Source organism: Juglans regia, chromosome 9, assembly GCF_001411555.2.
Source record: "Juglans regia cultivar Chandler chromosome 9, Walnut 2.0, whole genome shotgun sequence".
NCBI lineage: Eukaryota > Viridiplantae > Streptophyta > Magnoliopsida > Fagales > Juglandaceae > Juglans > Juglans regia.
In genome coordinates this window covers 22,765,348-22,786,418 of record NC_049909.1, presented here as the reverse complement: position 1 = coordinate 22,786,418, position 21,071 = coordinate 22,765,348, and the positions used below count along the sequence as shown (strand labels likewise).

General features: G+C 35.6%; 2 protein-coding genes, 1 non-coding gene and 1 pseudogene across 3 annotated transcripts; 2 read left to right on the top strand and 2 right to left on the bottom strand.

Annotated features, from left to right (window-relative positions):
• Nucleotides 1-5,817: 5,817 nt before the first annotated feature.
• Nucleotides 5,818-6,555, bottom strand: LOC108993262 (universal stress protein PHOS34-like). The gene has a single exon (XM_035693878.1). The coding sequence runs from the start codon at nucleotides 6,553-6,555 to the stop codon at nucleotides 5,818-5,820; it is 738 nt and encodes a 245-aa protein (XP_035549771.1).
• Nucleotides 6,556-7,703: 1,148 nt separating this feature from the next.
• TRNAS-AGA lies at nucleotides 7,704-7,785 on the top strand. Its single transcript has one exon. It is a non-coding gene; the product is annotated as a tRNA-Ser (tRNA).
• Nucleotides 7,786-8,250: 465 nt separating this feature from the next.
• On the top strand, nucleotides 8,251-9,892 carry LOC108992215 (annotated as a pseudogene).
• An 8,378-nt stretch (nucleotides 9,893-18,270) lies between these two features.
• On the bottom strand, nucleotides 18,271-20,297 carry LOC108993240 (transcription factor MYB41-like). The gene is made up of 3 exons (XM_018968091.2): nucleotides 20,067-20,297; nucleotides 19,711-19,840; nucleotides 18,271-19,321 (listed from the first exon to the last, which is right to left on the bottom strand). The coding sequence occupies exons 1-3, from the start codon at nucleotides 20,200-20,202 to the stop codon at nucleotides 18,529-18,531; spliced, it is 1,059 nt and encodes a 352-aa protein (XP_018823636.1). The 5' UTR covers nucleotides 20,203-20,297; the 3' UTR covers nucleotides 18,271-18,528.
• Nucleotides 20,298-21,071: the final 774 nt, after the last annotated feature.

Genomic DNA, 21,071 nt, shown 5'->3' with positions numbered 1-21,071 from the left:
TGTAATTGTCTTCTTTTTTATTGGTTAATTTGTTTGAGTTAAATGTTTATTAATTTGGAATAAACTTTTTAGTATAATGCTGATCGTGTTAGTGAAGAATTAGTGATCAAACTTGCACAATGCATATATATATATGGTTCAAAAACTACTGATCATTTTAGAGGTACTCCTAATTATTCTAATCAATTATTGAAGGAAAAATTATGGATGCAAAGTGCTCGTTAATTCCATGGTCATTACCAAAATCATATACGTGGCAAGAAAATGTAATTAAATACTTCTTTTTTTTTATACAAAATGATGAATACTTCTAACCTGATTCTTCTATTTAGAGATCAGAATTTATGCCTTCTAATCTAAAGGATCTTGACAATTAAATGTTATTACTTAATCGATATATAGGAACACAATTAAATTAGTTTGTCTATACATATATAGGGCTATGCAAAACCCGATAAGCTTCATGCATCTTCTTCGATCGACATTTTTTTTCACTCCACAAGTATCAACCCAAGTTAAAAAAGACTAGGTTTTGTAGTGTGAAACTTGTGGCTTTCGTGTCTATCTCCTACCAGTGCATATTTCAAACGAACTGAGAATTGGAATTGGAAAAGCCCACCATTAATTTTCAAAAGACGTGCGGAAAGCAGGCTCAAATAATAGGCAAATCCGAATTAATGTGGATAGAAATCATGATAAACATGTATTTACATAAGTTGTGGGTGGGTTACATAGGGCTGCGCAACAGAAGACAGTATCCGGTTATAAATTTCAAATTTTAAAATTAAAGTTATAAATTTCAAATTTTAGAACTAAATTATACTTAGGGGCCCGCCCCCGCTTCCGCCCCTCCTCCGTATGGGCGGGCAGGCTACCTTCCTCCGCCCATGCAGGGGCGGGGTCCCCCGCCCCGCATAGAGAGAGCCTAGCGGGGGAGGGGGGTGGGATGACCCCAGCGGAGCCCCGCCCCGCCTCCCGCCCCCGCTCTACATATAAATTTATTTTATTTTATTTATATAAATAAATATATTGTATATAAATATATACAATTTATTAAAGACTTAAAATTATATTCAAGTCATTAGATTGATTTGACCTCTTAGACCAACCTTTATATAGGAGGCCAAGACAATACAATAGTCATCCTTAAACAATGTGGGACTTACTAAAATCTAACTCTAATGAGTTTAAGTTTTTTTATATTTATAAATTTTAATTTATTATTTAAATTATATTATAATTTGAGTCTAAAAAAATATTTTTAGACAAAAAAAAAATATTTTTAAACACAATGTTTTGCCTACGTGGGGGGCGGGGCGGATTGAATTTTTTCCCCCGCCCCCGCCTCCTGGGGGCGGGGGGAAAACCCCCAACACCCACATGGTGCGGATATCACCCCTAATTATACTTACGTGCTCTAAGTTGATAATAGAAGTTTTCATTAATTTTATGTAATTTTATTTATTACAAAATAGAAATAATATTTAGTCATAGAGTGCCGAAGTACTGTCCATTCTTTTTGAAAAAATGAGTGAATATGTAACCATCCACTTTGATTGAGATGCCCGACAATACATTAAACCTTGTTTAGATTTGGAAAGTGTTTCATCTCATCTTATCATTACAATTTTTTTAAATTTTCACACAAAATACAATAAACAATTCAACTTTTTCAAATTTCAATTCAACTTTTTTAAATCCCAAAATAATAATAATATTTTAACAATATTTTTTTCAACGTTCAACTTTTATCGAAAATCATCTCATATCATCTATGAATCCAAACTAGCCCTAAGCCTATCATAAAATTCATCAAGACAGCAAAAGAGAATGGAGCAAGATAGTACTAAGCAACGCTATAAAATCACGATGATTGCATCCCTAATCCCCCAAACTCGAAGTTCACACGTTAGAGAATCTTTTGATACGAGACATAGAGAGCATTATGTAATCTACCCTTTTAGCAAAGGGTTTCAGAAGAGAGGCGCTTCAGGCCGGAGTGCCAAAAATACTTTCACACCAACCAATAGATAAGTGCCACGTAGATACTCCAAAAAGATCAGAAATGAGCTCGCATCCATCCAATTATCTCTCTCTCCTTCTTCAAATGCATCTCCCTCCCCCATCTGCATAATTTTTCTGAAAGCCCTATCTCTCTTTCTCTCTCTCTCTCTCTCTCCCTCCATCCTCAATCTGGCCTCAACGCCAAGAAGCTCATAAATGAACAATATTCAAAATTTACCACGACAAATATGCCTAAACTTCCACTCAACATCATGGAGATCCCTTGTGATAAATTCCTAAGCCGGTGGTTGTTCTGAGAAATCCTGCAAGACCAAAAGAAATGGAAAATACAACAATTTTTCTTCTCCTTTTTTTTTTTAGTAATTTTTTTTAAAAGGAAGTAATAGGCACTACCAATGGAGGGAAAACTTTCTCAGCAGCACGATGGGAAATAGAGAACCCTCCATGGGTACTAGTGTCACTCGCTGTCAATGTCTTGTAAAAGTAATTGGTGGGCTGCTTGCTTGAAATCCCCAATTCCAGAGGTAGGAACGTATTCTTTTGCTCTTCCTACGTGATCCAACGAAAAAGTAACTTTACAATTCAGAAATGGTGCAGCTGGGGGGAGGGAGATGCGCATTCGAAGAAAGAGAGAGAGACAATCTGGTGGATGCAGATTCATTTTTAATCTTTTGGAGTGGCTATGTTGTATTTATCTATTAGCTGGTGTGAAAGTTTTTTTGGCACCCATCCAGCCTGAAGGTTTTCCAGTTTCAGAAACCAACAACAACAACTCTTCATCATGTTAGCTGATCCTTCTAAACTGTCTACAACACCAAACTAAGCATAATGATGAATGACAGAAGTTTTCGACACCTATATCCCTACTTGCAGTTGGGAGGAACATGTCACTCCATTCTCCTGCTTAAGCATCTACCTCAAAATAAGCAACAGATAGTGATGTTTGTTTATGAGTGATACCAAGCAGTCCAAACATTACAGGGTTTCAATCGCGATGCTAATAATCTGCATGAAACATGACTAAGAAATTATGATTTCTTTTTTTCTTTTTCTTTTTTATAAAAAGTATTTTCTCAAAACTTTCCAAACCATGCCTAATGATCTAAACGAACTCCAAGTTTAGTCCCCAGTAGTCAGTGCCGTGAGCAAGGCACCCAGCTCGATCCCCATACAGTCTAATTTATTCCTCGAGCAACAAAACAACACACCAAAGGCACGGAAGCATAGTCAATAACCAACCACACTTTGCACCCGATAAGTTCCCATCGTACAATCATGAAATGCAAAACTCAAAGTAAAAAAACACCTTAGAGCATTGGTAATAGCCTAGTCATTTGCCTATGCAAGTTCAAATTAAAAGGGACTGTGAAAAAAAAAAACCTAGCATTGGCCTAGCTAAACATATCAAGTTTAACATATCTGCTACAGTAAATGTTAGCAGCTCACCAAGTATGGAGAGAGATTGTATACACACAAAATTAATTTTTTATCATTTCTCTAACTCCCATTCTTTCCTTCCCTCGATTTTTTTCTTCTTCATCCCTAAACCTTCATTTCATCTATTTTTTTTTCTTTCTCCTGAAACTGTCTTCGCCCCTTTCTTCTCCGCAAGACATTTTCCTTCAGCCCCATTCTTCCCCAGCCCGCAGCGCCCCTTCTCTCCAGCGGTCGCATTCTCCAGCCAAAAGTCGTCTTCTTCGTGGTCTTCAACAGTTATTTTCTCTTCCTCGCTCTTCTCTCCCTCTTCTCTGTGTATTCTGTCTTCGTCCATTTCTTCTTCAACCCGCAAGACATTTTCTTTCAGCCCCATTCTTCCCCAGCCCACAGTGTCCCCGTCTCTCCAGCGACCGCATTTCCTAGCTGTTGTCGTCGTCTTCATGGTCTTCAACGTAAGTCTCTCTTCCTCGCTCTTCTCTCCCTCTTCTTTATGCCGTCTCTTCTCTCTGTTTTCTCCGATTCTCACTTTACCTTCATCGAGTGATTAAATCACCTGCAAATTTGCTACCCAGGACAAATAATTATTGAATCGGCTTGGCTCCATGAATCGTCCAGAAGGCACTACAAATTTATTCATGAATCAGCTTGGCTCTACCCTATACAACATCTGCCACTAGAAATCTAGTTGTACGATTTGGATAAATGCTTTGTTATTATTATTATTATTATTTTCTTTTGAGGATGAAATGGTATAGTGGATTTATGGTGTATTCACATATTTGCTTGGTTTTTTATTGGGTTCCATGATCTAAAATTTGTGATTTCATCTGTCATTGATTCTCTGTTTTGGCATATTGTGATTGGGCAATTTTAGTATTTCGTTTGATTCTCTAAAACGGTATGGTGTATTGCATTTCATATTGGGTATTGATTCTCTACTATCTCTATTTTGACATATTGTTTGTTTATTGTTTGTTGATTTTGGCATATCTACAAGCCCGTGAGAGTAATATTTGTTGATGAAGTACCTTGGGTAGTGTTCATGTCCGGCATATTGTTTGTCTATTATTTGTTGATTTTGGCATATCTACAAGTCCGTCAGAGTAATTTTTGCTGATGAAGTACCTTGGTAGGGGTGTAAACCGGTCGGTCCGGATCGGACCAGATCGAACACCCCATAGGGATCGGACCGAACCGGTAGTTATCGGTCCGGTCCGGTCCGGTCGATCCATTTGGTCTGACTTTTTTTTTTTTAAAATCAATTAATAAAAAAATTTATTTAAAATACTAAATTAAATTAAGTGATTTGTTAATGTGGATTATGTAACAAATTCAATAAAAAAATATTTTATATAGTCAATGATAATAAATTAAATGAAAATTACATTATTAATTTATATAATTACTATATAATTAACTAATTGATATTATATATTAGTTAATTCATAGAATATTAACAAGTGTTAATAACATATTTAAAATTTTATATTGTTAATAGTGATAGGTTAGATGAAGATATATATAAAATATTGTTAATTTATAGAATATTAATAAGTATTAATAACATATTTAAAATTTTATATTGTTAATTGTACAATTATTATATAAATAATATATATAATATTTTATTTATTTTTATTTTTTATTCGGTCAGTCCGGTCCGGTCTGAGAAATCTCCACTCCAAGACCGGACCGAAGATCGAAATTTCCCTATTTATTAGACCGAAATCAACCATGCATTTGGTCGGTCCGGTCCGGTCGGTTTCTCCGATCCGGACCGACCGGTTTACACCCCTATACCTTGGGTAGTGTTCATGTCCATAAATGATCGGTAGCACTACAAATTAGGTCTCTCCCAACCAAAAACTTAATAACTCAATTGGCGCACACTTCGCAATTTGTTTCTTTGAATTTGTTGTTATTTCGATTTACTGGAGATTGCTATGAAATAAAAAAATACTTGTAAAATATTTTAAAAAAATATTATATATTATTAAAATACATAATATATTATTATTATTTAATCTTTTAAGATGGTAAATAACTAATTTAGCTACAAGTTTATTTTATGAGTAATGCTAGAAAGAAGTCACTATAACAGTGCACACTTTACACTAACTGCATAGTTGCTTCTAGTTTATTGTTCTCAACACTCACTTAGAGAGATATGTAGTCTAAATGATGTCACATCATGTGTACAAAATAAATACTCCCAATAATAATTTTTATCTATATTTATTCTTATTTTATAGGCAAAATCTAACATTCTAACTAAATTTTTAACGACTAAATCATTGTCAGTGCTCTTTTAAGTTATATCAAAGTTTTATACATATAGAAAGGAATAAGAACGCATTAACCTTTCCGATCTTCTTTCTCCTCTTCCTTCACGTCGACCACGGCTCTGGCGCTACCATCGCCGGCCTCTTTGTCATCTGGATACCGAACCACGACGACAGGACAGACACAGTGGTGGACGTAGTAGTCGCTGACGCTACCGAGCCTACCGTTGTTGCCGCGGCGTGCCGCACCGAATCCCCTGCTCCCCATGATGACGACGTTGAGGCCCAGCCTCTCGACCTCCAGACAGAGCCTCTCCCTCATGTCGTGGTCCTTCACGATGTGAATCTTGTACGGGATCTGCGCCTCCCGCAAGGGCCTCGCAAGATCCCTGGCTTTCGAGGCCGTGAAGGCGTCGAAATCGTCCTCCAGCTTCTGCTTGGACGGCTTGGAGTCGTTCGTGGCAGTGCCGTCCTCTCCTACCACGTCCGAGGGAGAGATGGAGAGGTCTACGGAACCCCAGTCGGCGCCGAAGAGGACGGTTGTGGGGCTGACATGGAGTAGGATGACAGCGTCACCGAGGCGTATGTAGTGCTGGACGGCCCAGTGTACGGCATGGGCAGACTCGTCAGATAGGTCGATGGCTGCGCCGATCTTGCGACTAGCTCCGACGGTGGGGGTGGACATGAGTGCTGCGGACAGGGAAGAGTGGTGGCGGGGAGAAGTCGGATGGTGGATTTTGATGGTTGGAAGCTGAGGATCGAAGTCAAAGGAGGAGTCTTGCTGTTGTTGGTGTTGGTGTTGGGATTGCATTTGTTAAACACGAAGAGAGACACCGATCTGATCGGAATCGCAGAGGAAGGGCTACGTCTGGAATGAGTGAGAGATGCTTCTACAAGAGCTAAAAGAGTGAGGCGGCCTTAGCTGAGCCCAAGTGCGTGGATAATAGATATGGGGCTTAATATCACTCTCATTCGATTAGTCAAAATTAAATGATAGCTTTAATAAATATAAAAAAAAAGTAATTTTTAATTATTTCATTCACATAAATCTCTACATTAGAATAGTTATTTTTTCATTATATAATAATAAAATAATATAAGATGAATTTAGTTTTGATTATTCACATCAAATCTCCATATTAGATTATACATTTAATCATTATATAGTAATGAATAACTAATAATTTCAAAAATATTTAATTTTTTTAATTATTAATTTATTTAATTTTATCATATTTAATTATTCTACTTATTATATGTTAATTAATAATCATGTTCTTATTAAATTAGTATATCACTAAGTCAAATTAATATATTAATTATAATAAATTATGTGATAGAAAGAAAGTGAGAGAGAAATAATTAATAAAATATGTATTTGATATATGTACAGTAACCTTCAAATTTGAAAAAACTTTTGAAAGTCACTGTAGCTAAATTCTAAATATTTGAAATTTGAATAATCTAATGTGAGTATATTTTACTTTTTAATAGCTAAATACTCATTGGATTTAGCTTTTAACTAATCCAATAAGAATGTTCTAAGGAGTCCAATGGGCTTAATTTTTTATTTTTATTTTTAATGCAAAGTTTTTGAGTATTATAGATAAATAATACATTTCAGTATCGATTAATTTAAATGATCAAAAATCTTTATTGTTTTGCAAGAATTCTCAAATTAAATTCATATTTTCTAATGATATAATGGTTAAAAGAAAGAGTTTTTTTTTCTTTTATATGTAATCAACAAGACAAATGAGTCTCCAACAGATAAAAGTAAAATTAAACTCGAAAATATGGTAAAACTTTAAAGTGATTGAAGTTACATTGTAGCGATAGGGATCCAAGATTTAAAGGATTTGACCCAAGTTAAACGAGGAAAAAAAGGCAGGAGTAATTCTATTCTCTTCTCTCATTCATATTATCTATATTTAAAACTGGAGACTTTAATAAAAAGATGTGGACGTGCCGGAGTGGTTATCGGGCATGACTAGAAATCATGTGGGCTTTGCCCGCGCAGGTTCGAATCCTGCCGTCCACGTTATTTTGCCTTTTTGCATTTTCCAGTAGAACTTCGTACATTTAATTATGTATTAGATCCGGAATTTGTACCGGTCTGATGATTTCAAATATCGCTTTTAGAGACCGAGATCCTGATCATTGTCCACACAGCATGATGCATTATGCATATATGTTATATGATATGATACAGATCATGTCATGCCCGTAAAAGGTTACTTATAATTCGTTTTTATTTTTGTCCCTTTTCGTACGTTGAAATAATTCTACATTCATGCATGGAAACTATTGTTAAAACTTCAAAACATCACACCAAATAAAAATAAGCGGAGAAATTAAAGACCCGTACCGAAAGAGAGTCGGAAACTTTGTCAGATTTCCTTAAAAAACATGTATTTGTATAGAGAACTTTAAAAACAGTTTTATGTTCACACAACACTCTCTGGCTCTGGGAGTCCGTCTCTCTCCCATCAGTCGCATCTTTTGCCTTATCTACAAACTAAAATTTGCATACATCATCACTTTACTCTCCACATTCCCGATACCCCCGCTTCTCTCAAGTTCTCTTCCATGGCTGCCTCGACTCTCTCCCCTTCAACCACTTCTCATATATATTGTCTTAACTTGATTTAGGACTCAGGCAAGTAAACTTCGATATGACATCTGAAACTCAAAAGTAAAATGTTTATTGTGTTTGCTTTCAGCTGTGCTCTACTAAGAATGGGTTGTTTTCTTCATCCCAAGCTTTTATGTTGAAGCCCACGATGAGCACCCTGTTGGCGAGAAAGGAAAAGGGTACAAAAATCACTTGCCAGGCCACCGGCATTCCAGCCGACCGAGTACCTGACATGGGCAAGAGGCAACTCATGAATCTGCTTCTGTTAGGTGCCATATCCCTCCCCACGGCTGGCATGTTGGTTCCTTATGCTTCCTTCTTTGTCCCACCAGGGTGAGTTTCAGTTTTTCTTTCTTATACAATGGAAGAGCTAGCTGAGTTTCTAACAAGGAAACTTAATCGTGAAAATTGCATTTTCTGGAATTGGTTTTTTATAATGGACTCAAGGATTTTTATTAATTTGAGTTTCTTCATTTCACTGATTCAGATTCAAAGGGTGACTTCTTATGTTTTCTATTCCGTTTTGATTAAACAACCTCGTAATTTGCTATGTTTGATCGGTTTTAAGATTTTCTTCCTCTATCTGTCTTGAATCAATAGTCGTATTGGTTTTATTGTTGATTCACTTTCTTACCCAAGAGAGTCTTTCAGTTTTCATATTGAGGTAAAATCTTGAGATTCCTGCAACTCCTTGATTTTGATTTATATTTAACTTTAGTATGGGCAACTGAATAGGACGGGTGGTGCTGGTGGCGGTATCGTGGCAAAGGATGCTCTTGGAAACGATGTCATTGCATCTGAATAGCTTAAGAACCATGGCCCTGGTCACAGAACCCTAACTCAAGGGTTGAAGGTATATCTCATATTTCATTACTTGGGTATCCGTATTCTAGATCTCTTAGCACTAATACTATATGCTCTGTATACTAATGACAAATCAGCCATTGTAGTACCAAATCCAAATGTTTCCAACTACTGCAAATAGTCCTTCTCGATCTCTTTTCCAACAACAACATTCTTATATAGTGAGTTTTGAATTTTGGAGAATGCTGTGTAATGTGTTCAAAATTCGAAATTTCAGGGAGACCCAACATACCTTGTTGTGGAGAATGATAGGAGTCTGGCAAACTATGGCATTAACGCTGTCTGCACACATTTAGGTTGTGTGGTGCCGTGGAATGCTGCTGAAAACAAGTTCATTTGTCCTTGTCATGGTTCTCAGTACAATAATCAAGGCAGGGTTGTTAGGGGACCTGCTCCTCTGGTATGTCACAAAATGACGAACACTCTGTTCCATATGCTCTCTCTCTGCTAATTATCCTTCTGATCGTCCTCATTTGGAACAGTCCTTGGCTCTGGCAGACATCGATGATGGGAAGGCGGTGTTTGTTCCCTGGGTTGAAACTGATTTCAGAACAGGCGATACGCCCTGGTGGGCTTAATCAATTTTTTTTGTTTATCAAATCATCGATCGTTAGCTGCGACGAACGCCCAAATTGAATTAAAAATAAGGAAAATGCTACACGCCCCGCTGGGGGCTCCGCCTGTAGCACTTTTTTATATTTTTTTTTAATTTATTTTTATATAGATATTTTTAATAATTTTAAATATTTTAAAAAATAAAATAAAAATTATAATATTATTTAAAAATATTTTCTTAATTATGAAGTAGAATAAAAATTAATATTTAATGAATTTTTTAATTCAATTAAATATTAATTTCTGTAGCACCACCCTAAAAATAATACGTAAAGCAGTGAAATTTCTGCTCTCAACTATAAATACTTACTTCTTTATATCTTTATACAAAGAATGGGCCCTCCAAAAAGTTTTCAAAATCCATACTTTTGAAAGGGCTGGTAGAGGAAAACCTCGATATGGGATTGTCGAGACAAGGTTTTCTGCCTTTGCATGAGGTCTTTAGTAACATAATCCATCATATACTGTGTCACAGTCCATGAATATAATAAATACATGGGCCTTGAACCCGTTATCTTCAATTACAACTTTAATAACTTTGATTTGTGCATGTTATTGGGACTACAATGTAACTAGTGGGCTTGGGCCCAAAGTCATATTTTCTTGTATGCCTTTACTTGTGTTAGCCTAGGCCCATGTAGGGGTCATCTTCTTTATATAATAGTCAAGGGCTCTAGGGTTGATCATTTAGAAAGTTAATGACAATTCTTATTCCTTTCTCTTATCTTTTTCTTCATTTCTTTTATGGAGGTGCTCCCCTCAAAGTGAGCAATTTCAATCTATTTTTATTTTAAGTAACTAGAGGTGTATTACAAGTGATATTCAGAGACAGGTTTTCTTCAATAGCTACTTCATCAACCCATGGAATTGAAGAAATTCTTTCATCGTTGCTCAAAATCAAGGAGCAGCTTGAACAATCACAACAACGTTTTGAAATTGTCCTACAAACATTCAAGGATGTTAGGAACGACTTTGAAGACAACCTTGAAAATTTCAATAACAACTTTAATGAAGGTTTCATAAATCTGGAACACCAGCTCTACGCTTTTCAGGAAAATGAAAAATCCACAACGATGGGGGAAGAAAAAGAGGCAGTCAATCTCGCTTAGATTCCTCTTTCTAATATTTCCAGAAATCCTGTTAGACATCAAAAATCGATTTCTTCATATTCAGAACTTCCGCTCAGCTATCGTTTCATCCCTTTCCTCTAAAAATTTATTTTCCCTTTCCCTCATATTTTTCGGTTGTCCCTAGCAACACTCACTCACTAACTGTAAGAAGAGAAGACCTAGCCATTAGACAAAAATTTGATCCCAATGGTGTCGATTTTCAGTTTCTCGGCTCCTTATCCTCACCACAAAAAAATAGTCATACTAAATTGCAACCGACAAATCTCTCTTATTTCCTTAGAAAAAGCGATGGCTCTAACCCTAGCTTGAGCTCTGTTCTTCACTTCACTCCATCACCCCACTGTTATTTCCAAGCGCCTCTATTATTTCCATGCACCATCCAGCGCGTCGCTGCAAGACAGCCTGACTTCGTGAGCCGCCATAGGGTGAAGTACACCGTTGGGCTGAGTTGCGAGTCAATCGTGGGCACCGAAAGGGTAGTCTTCTTAGCTAGTGAAGCAAAAACAACGGATTATGGGGGCTCAACGATGTCATCTTCTTCCTCGTCTGGGGGAAGAAGTCTGTACAAGGCCAAGATTTGCTACTCCTGGGAAGATTCAGGTAACTGCCACTACGTCTCCAAATGTCAGTTCGCACGTGGGGAAGAAGAGCTACGTCCAACTAAGTTATCTTCTAAGCATGTAGATAGATATGAACCTGCTGGTTATCACAGTGAAACTGAGTTTGAGATTTTTTAGAGAATCGGAGTATGTGATGTAAATAGTAGAAAAAACTTGAGCGTACAGACGTTGTTTGAGGAAATGCTTGACCTCTGTCAAGCTCGCTACTCCTCCAAGAATTTCTCTTTATTTATGGTTTATACCGGAAAGTATCCAGGTTAGAAACAACTGGAGATCAAGAAGGTAACAAATCATGTTCATTTTGTTCAAGTTTTAACGTACTTGATGAACATCATCTCAAACGAGACTACATTTGATCCCTTTACATGCATGTTCACAACTGGTGAAATTCAATTCTCAAGGAAGAAAACAATCTATGATCTTGTACAAGGTACTAGGGACATGGCACAACAAGATTGTTATAAATGTTTGAACTTTGCCTTAAAAGATCTTCAGGCATGCTACTCTTCTCTCCAAGGTGGTTTTGTTGTTTCTAGGAATTGTAATGTGAGGTTTCAACTATACCATTTTTACGACATCTCAGATTTTAGTGCTTTGAAGATAGTTGATGAAATGCCTCATGAATTATCGGACAATCAAGCCGTTATCAAGTTCTCATCGCTTTGGTATTGGAACTATAATGTAGTAAGTTATCATGAAAAAGTGATGGATTGGTTTTATGATGTATATGGCATTACCTCAAAGCTAGACACACAAGTAGGGCTGTAAATTAACCAGTCTGTTCGATAGCCCGCTCGGTTAAATTCGAATTAAACTCGACTCGTGAAAAAAAAAGCTCGCTCATGAAAGCAGAGACCCGCTCAATTTGTAAATGACACATACCCGACAAAACTCGACTCGACTCGGCTAAGACTCGTTAAGACCCGCTCATTTATGCTCGAGTCAACTCGTTAGCTCGACTCAATTAAAACTCATTCATATATTGAAAAATATATACATACACCTATTTATATATATATATATATGTATTAGCTAATAATATAAACATACCACTTTTATAATTAAATATATAATATGTAATCTAATTACTTATGTCTATATAATGAGTATACTTCATATGTATATTTTATAATTTGTATAATAATTTTTCGATAAAATTTAATATTTCATATACTAGTATGTGGGAACCATATATGAAGTAGATATATGCTATTATATTAAGTGTATGTATTAATAATATATGTAGACATATAATATATTTTTATTTTGGATAAATATCAACTAGTTAGATATTAATTATTTATAAACTTTTTAAAATTTTATAATTCAATAGATGTTCTACTTGTTAGTTGTATAAATCTAATATTAAATCTTTTATTTTATTTTATTTTATTTTATTTTATTTATTAATTATTAAATCTTATTCAAAAAATAAAAAATCCGAGCTCGGCTCGACTCGAATTCGTTTGTGGAACGAGCTCAAGCTCGAGTTGAGAGTTTAGCTTATTGAATTGAGCTCGAACAAAGAATACAAAAAAATCTCGAGCTCGGGTATTTTGAGTCGAGCCGAGCTCGGCAAGCTAAAGACCAGCTCAGCTCTACTAGGCTTGACTACATCCCTACACGCAAGGGAAGATGCCTTTGTTGGTGGATCTTCAAGCAATATCCATTTCAGATAATGTTGACTATGAAGTTATTTTCGTAAATCGCTTGGTTGATCATGAACTTCAAAAGCTTGAGAAGATAGCATGTACCATATCCAAAGAGAGTCGAGTTTCTGTTCAGGGTCAGATTTTAAGTGGTTTGATTCAGAAAGTTGCTGATCTTGTTGTTGATAGAATGGGTGGTGTGGTACTTCATGCTAATGAAATGTTGAGAAGATGGAACACAAGGAGTTGAGTTACGAGTTACGGAATTCTCTAAACACAATTATTCTTCCCCTTGGATTTCTTGATGTTGGACTTTCACGCCATAGGGCCTTGCTATTTAAGGTACTAGCGGACAGGATTAATCTTCCATGTACGTTGGTAAAAGGAAGTTACTATACAAGCATTGATGATGAAGCTGTGAACTTCATCAAATTGGATGATGGAAGTGAATATATAATTGATCTGATGGGTGCTCCTAGCACCCTAATTCCTGCTGAAGTATCAAATAGTCAGCTCCCAAATTCTATCTATGATGTAAGGAGCTATGCAAATGTCATTGGAATACCCACCGATGTGTGTTCAATGGAGTGGTATTGGGTCATGGCTCTAAAAAGTCTTATAAGTTATTATGAACCATATTCTATTTGTATTTGGAGATGGAAGGACTTTCCAATTCAGTATATATACAGTTCTTGGACATGAAGGTCTTGCTATTCTTCTTGTTCATGGTTTTGGTGCTTGTCTGGAGCACCATCGTGATAATATATATGGTTATAGCTGAAGGTGGAAATAGAGTTTGGGCCCTTACAATTTTGTGATTTGGCAAATCGGAAAAGCCAAACATTGTATATATTGAGCTCATGTGGGCTGAGTTGCTCAAAGATTTTATGGTTGAAGTTGTGGGCGAACCAGTGCATCTTGTTGGTATAGTTGTTGATATAAAGAAAATTCTTATTTTTTGACCCAAGATGGGGGACAGTTGTAGACAAGGATACCACACCTTGTGGAGAAGGTGCTTCTATAGGGGATAGTTTGTCATAGTTCATAAATATGATACATGGGCCTTGGGCCTTGGGCCAGTTTATCATTAATTACAACTTTAATTACTTTGATTTGTGCATGTTATTGGGACTACAATGTAACTAGTGGGCTTGGGCCCAAAGTCTTATTTTCTTCTATGTCTTTAGTTGTGTTAGCCTGTGCCTATATAGGAGTCATCTTCTTTATGTAAGAGTCAAGGGCTCTAGGGTTGATTATTCAGAAAGTTAATAAAAATTCATATTCCTTTCTCTTATCTTTTTCTTCTATGGAGGTGCTCCTCTTGAAATTGAGCAATTTTAGTCTATTTTTATTCTAAGTAACTAGAGGTGTGCTACATACTGTTACAATCAGTGACCATTGCTAAGGAAATCTTCCCGCCTTTGGTCTTCACTCTTTCTCAGCTCTTATTTTCCTTTTTAATTCAGATATTTTTTTTTTTGGAAAAATTTCTCAATTTTATACATTATGCCCCATTTACAAACACAAAAAAGAATTGAGAAATATCTTAATTATAAAATTTTTTATAAAAATAAATCTATAAATTGATGTAATTTGATTGTATGTTAATATTGTACCATTCGTGCCATATTCATATGAAGTTTTTGCTGCCACTCCCTCGAGGTACAACGTAGTAGTAAAATCAAGCAACAAACAATATTAATATATAATGAGAAATGCTACAAGAAATTCTTACACTACGCACTTTCACTTAACCAATATATGATTTATTATTTTTATCATTTTATTTAAACACACATATATTTAAGCATTAAGATAGAAGGACAAAAATGACAAATCACATGTTGATTAAGTGGAGGTTTGTGGTATAAGGATTTCATGTAGAATTTCTCTTTAATTATAGGTGCTGGTCATTAGGTATGGCAATATATAACATGACTAGTGAACCCAACACAAAATTAACAAGTTTGAATTTGATGTTAATGGGTTCGGGTCAAAACAGATTAACCTGTTAAAATACGATTTATAAACAGATCAACCCGCTTAACAAAAAACCAACACGTTATGATCCGTTTAGATTTTTACTCACAATCACAATTTTATTATTGTTGAATTGTAATATTGATACCTCTCAATGTACTTATATTTGTATTGTTGGATTGTAATTATGAACCTATACTCATTTGTTAATATCGGGATTATAATATTGATTTTATTATGAGTTAAAATATAAAAAATATTGATATTTTTTGTTAGTGGGTAGTCTAAATATTTCTTTGAGATATTGTGACTATTAATAAATATAAGTTTTAACTTTTACGTGAAATTATTTAATCAGGTCAAATGGATATATTATGTGGATTAGTTCAATCCTTTATATGAAACGAGTTGAAATGAATCATGTCATGTTGATCAATTTTTAATTAATTATTAAATAAATCAAAATGGATGACACGATACGACCATTTATTTCAATGGATCATGTTAGAGTTTGAAGATCTAACACGTTGAGTTTAAAGAGTCGAGTTCAGATTGAGCCGTATAGTTAAATATCCATGACTTAACATGACACGAACGTGAACATGAACTCTACAACACGAATTACCACCCTTACTGTCACTAGCTAGCCGAGGCCACCGTTGAATACTCGTGGGTTCATTCAAATTTCATATCATAATAATGTAGGCCTAAGTACTAGGTTAGGCTGTGCTATATATATAGACAACATTATAAATATAAATATATTAACGAATGAAGAGGAAGGCAGTTTAACCAATTAAGCTTTACACCTACAGTTTGTTTCCCTAAAGAAATTAATTGCTAATTAATTCAATTCCCAATTATAGCTTTCGTCACTCGCAAGATCACCGGCCTTCTGATAGCATAGACAAAATTAAATCTTCTTTAATATATGTTTAAATTTAAAGGTACTACTGAGAGCGAAAATAATATACATTGCAAGTTTTATTGCCATCTATTTAAATTCTTTTAATAATATTACATGCTTAATAAATATTATAAAATGATCTATTTCATATATTTATTTTTATTTTACTTAAAACATCAAATATGAGAAAAATTTGAGAAATCTTGATAGCAAGCATGTCACATCCCGTTATTGGACATGTGTTAAAGATATAATTTTAGAGAAAAACTTAAAACTGGTCGGGTGTCCATTCCATTTTTACACTCACTAATAAAATTGTAACACCTGGTGGACTTATTAAATTTACAGTGGGTGCACATACATTCTCTCATCTCTTTTTTTCCGCTTCTCCCTTCCCTCTAGCCCCGAAGTTCTCCCTCGAATCCAAGAGATGGTAGAAAACAATATTCTTACAAATTTTAGCTTTGTCCTCTCTATATCTCTCTTCAAGCTTGAGCTCTTCCTTTCACGCCCCTCAGACTTTGTCGTTCTCTCCCACTTGTAAAAATCCAATATTAACAAAGCCAGGATTTAACAACCTTTACTTTCTCAAAAATTTGCCAACATTTTCTAGAAAACTCGAAATCCAATTAGACCTGAATCAAAACCAATCTGGAGAAAACTCAAAGCTTAGAGCTCAACCAACGGTTCCATAATGCCAAAGTGAAAAATTTCCTTTATAACACAAAAGGATACCTAAATAACTAGAAATCTTAGTCTGATTTTGTTGTCTTTAAATTACTGTTTGGATGCTAAGGAAATGTATTTCTATTTGGATGGTGAGAAAATGTGGGATCTATTTGCTGCTGAGAAAATGCGGAGTCTTGAGTTTTATTTTTGTTTTCTTATTTCCACCAGCCCTTAGATTCCACAACTGCCACTCTAATTTATCAAGTTTTAATCTGCACCTATGTGAGGCAGATATCGTATTCTAGAGGGACATAAGAGCGACGGAGGGTGGGGGGATGGAGGGAGGGAGAGGGGGAAAGAGCTGTAAAATAAAATGTTCATATGTGTGCAAGTGTATATTATATTTTGCTACAACTCTTACGTGGCAACTTGTAATTTGCAGGTGGAAAACTAGGAGAAACATCCGACCTGCGAGGCTCTCTCATAATTTTAATAATTAAATTTATTTTTAATTTTTTTAAATAAATAATAATTAATTAACGTACGGATATTATTAGAACAGGAAGTTATCATGTCTACAATGCTAGCTAGCCCTGTAACGTGTATGCATGGTCTGCGGAAACTTCCTCGGAATTTCTCCTCTGTTCTGTAATTAAGCTATGTTTGGCAAGTGTCAAGTATTCCCACTATTATTTTTTATTTTATTATTATTTTTTATTTATTTTTTTACTATTTATTACTTTTTACCTATTTTTTACTATTATTTAATATTTTATTATTACTTTTTCATTACTTTTTCACTACTATTCATAAACATTCTCAACACTTCTCACTGTCCAAACGTAAAGTTCCTTGGAATTCCTGCTGCATGTATCATGTGCACCGAAGTTCCGTCTTTTTCATCGTTTCGAGGGCATTATTGTTTCCCCCAGCTTCTCTGTCTACTCAGATATTTCTATATATACCTTTATACCTAGAACTTAATATAATTCTGGGTGATTAAATTATCATACATATATATATATATATATGTATGATAATATATAACCAGCGCATGCAGCGTGCTTTTCTTTTCTTTCTTTTTTTTTTTTTTTTTTAATTTCCTAATTATAACTCTTATTTTAGTTTATATGTGGACATTTGATATTCTGAAACGAAGTAACTAACAATGTTGTTAACCAAAAGTACGTTAGCTTCCTAATTAACTACAAAAAGCATCCCTGATATTCCAATTAAGCTGTTAATTGCAATCAGATACACGGCTAAAACAGGCAAGCCGGAGTTGGAGAAGATTAATATTACATAATTAATATTGAAAAAAATCTAATTGTAAGCGATTTTGTTACTAATATATGCATATATTCAATATAATTAACTAGATTTTATTAAAAATAATATTAATTTAAATTTAAAACATAAAGATAATAATATTAATATACAGATTGATACGCTAACAATTTATCTGTACTTAGCAAAACTCTTAATATCGTAAGTACAACTACAAGTCATGCAGAACGTACAATTAAATCGACCAAAGCCAAATGATCTGAACATGAAACGTCACTAGCTAGAAACAGACTAAGCTGGTAAGAAAATAGGATCAGCAACTTGTTGCTGCACATTGCAGCTAGCTTCGACGTCAACACTGGCATTTAAGCTATTTGGCAAGCATATTAAACATCATAATATTGCTGCAGTAACTATCCCTCTCATCTTCAGTGCTGCAGTTGGCGTAGGTGGCCTGTAGTAGACGATAAGGGAGTGGGACTGGGTGAAGTTGTCGTTGTCAGCGAGCCAAAACTGTAATTTGGTATCTGCTGATCAATATTGTTCCTAGTCTGTAAAATTTCGTTTTCAAGTTGAGGGTCAATAATGGAATCCACATTTTGCAAAGGAAAGTCATTCCTGGCTAAATTTGGTTGGTCTCCCATACTCGGCCACAAGTTTGTCAGAGCATTTTGGCGGATAAAATTGGTAAGATTTGGAGAGAGTTGCTCCAATTTTGCTTGTGTGAGCTGAGGTTCCCTTCGAAATGGAGTGCTAAGAGCATGTGATGCTGCACAAGGTCGAGTTTCTTGCACTGCGCTATGAAGCTGGTTTACTTGTGCAGCATAAGTACTCGTGTTTAGCTCATGTATGGGATGGGAAGACTGGAACTGGTTTGAAACTAGGGTATTGTGATATTGGTTTTGCTGGGGATCATACTGAGAAGTAATCTCTGTTGTTTTGTATTGGGGTGACAGGAGATGATCAGCTGTGGCTAGACCTTGAAGATTTGGGTTTCCTAAAGGTCCGACTCCTGGCTGCTGACTGGGGAAATTATTAAGTTGAGATGAGTGGTAGAGAGATGAGCTCAGAATGGAGTAGAGTTCGAGAAGATCGAGCCGTGGGGTATGAGTCACTGGATCAATTCCCATTCTTAATAGCCTCTTTCTGATGTGGGTGTTCCAATAGTTTTTTATCTCGTTATCTGTTCTTCCCGGCAAGTGAGCAGCAATGGCGGACCACCTGAAGACACAGGGACACAGAATTGAATATGGCCGATGCATGACACGACAATTAATGGATAAAAAAAAATTAATATTTTGTGGGCAATGAAACATTAAATATTCGCCACGAGTTCCACGACATCATTGACTAGCTTGCACGAATCTAAAGCTTCTACAATTCAAAACTTATCCTGCAACATGACTCAAAACAAAAAACAAAACGAAAGAAGTTACACATGAACACAAGAAGTCCATGAGGTAGGTACCTTTGCTTTCTTTTTCCATCAGCAATCATATTTTGCATAATTAGCATTTTTAATAATTTAGTTTTGTGGAAATGAAAAAGAAAATGAGCAAGTAGATACAAAAAGTCATGAAAGCAATTAAGCGAATGATGAATGTACTCACTTATTTCCCAAAACACCGTGTAGTTGTATTATGGTATCTTCTTCTTCAAATGAAAACCTGCCTCTCTTGATGTCTGGTCTCAAATAGTTTGTCCAGCGAAGCCGGCAACTCTTTCCACACCTTTTTAGACCTAAAACATTAAGGAGACAAGAAAAAGCACCATTTTAATCGTCATAAAACAGAAAGAGTACGCAAACAGCACTTCACTCATGAAACCAGGAATCAGTACTTAATTATAATAAGGACTAGTAAAATTGACCTCAAAATTAAAGAAATATACGAGAATCAAACAAATTAACTCGTCGCGTATCAATATCGAATTTATAATAAAAAAGAGGAATCATTAGTGTCTGAACCTGCATTATTGGGAAGGATTCTCCATCTACCATGCCCATGTTTCTGAATATAATCAAGCAGTTTCCGATCTTCCTCTACAGTCCATGGACCTTTCTTTAAACCTTCCCGCTCGTCACGACAAGGAGACTTTCCCATTGTTTTGTGTCTAACTTGGAGAAAGACTCAGAGAGATCAGGGAAGTAATTATATATGAGCTCTAATAATTAACTGGAAGCAAGTCATGTACTATTGCTGTTGGCTACATGTATGAAGATGAGTATATATAAATGCTAGAGAAGGAAGCTGGCGATCGAGCTTAGAGAAAATGATTCAAGTCAACGGGATTCGGTACCGGCCTTTGTACTCTTTAAGAGACGTGTCTTGTTACGTAGAAAAAATTACAGGCACAGTCGCAATTTCTCTATCTCTCTGTCTCATCGTAATGTAATACGAATTCTACTCTCGTAATCAGTGAGGTCAGAGCAGAACATTTTTTGACATTTGATTCTTGAACTTAAATCTGCTGAGCAATCGTTATTGTGTACGTATGAAGTGGCAATAAGCTATTGGCTGTCGTAGAAATCCACAGAAATTAGCTCCTCGGATATATAATCTGGTCTCCCTCAGCACCGTCTCAGATTGTAAAACATGAACAGTGGATGAGATTGAGATGCATGCAAAAAAAAAGTTTGAAAATTATTATCTTCACCGAAAAATGCATCGTATTGTTGTTATTTGCTGTCACCGATTAAAGATCCAAATCATTTCGATCGAGCCAATCGATGTGCCACCTATTTGACTTTTGGTATTAGCTGTCACCAACAATATTTCGCCACGTTATACCGGACTGGCGCTTTCGTAGACAACGTTACAGGAGCCTTTCACGTCCACTCCCAACTCTATTAATGCATGCATGGAATCAAGCCGCCAAGCCGATCGATCCAGTTGGGTGCACTGTGGAGAGTCGGCTTCGCTTATCTTATATATGCCTCGTAATTTCTTATTTTTTTAATTTATTTTGTTTT

Excerpts from the sequence above, each read along its gene's own strand:
- LOC108993262 (XM_035693878.1), bottom strand. The coding sequence starts at position 6,555 with ATGCAATCCCAACACCAACACCAACAACAGCAAGACTCCTCCTTTGAC.
- LOC108993240 (XM_018968091.2), bottom strand. The coding sequence starts at position 20,202 with ATGGGAAAGTCTCCTTGTCGTGACGAGCGGGAAGGTTTAAAGAAAGGT. Across the intron at positions 19,841-20,066 it reads AATCCTTCCCAATAATGCAG|GTCTAAAAAGGTGTGGAAAG; the intron begins GTTCAGACACTA and ends TTAATGTTTTAG. Across the intron at positions 19,322-19,710 it reads CACGGTGTTTTGGGAAATAA|GTGGTCCGCCATTGCTGCTC; the intron begins GTGAGTACATTC and ends CTGTGTCTTCAG.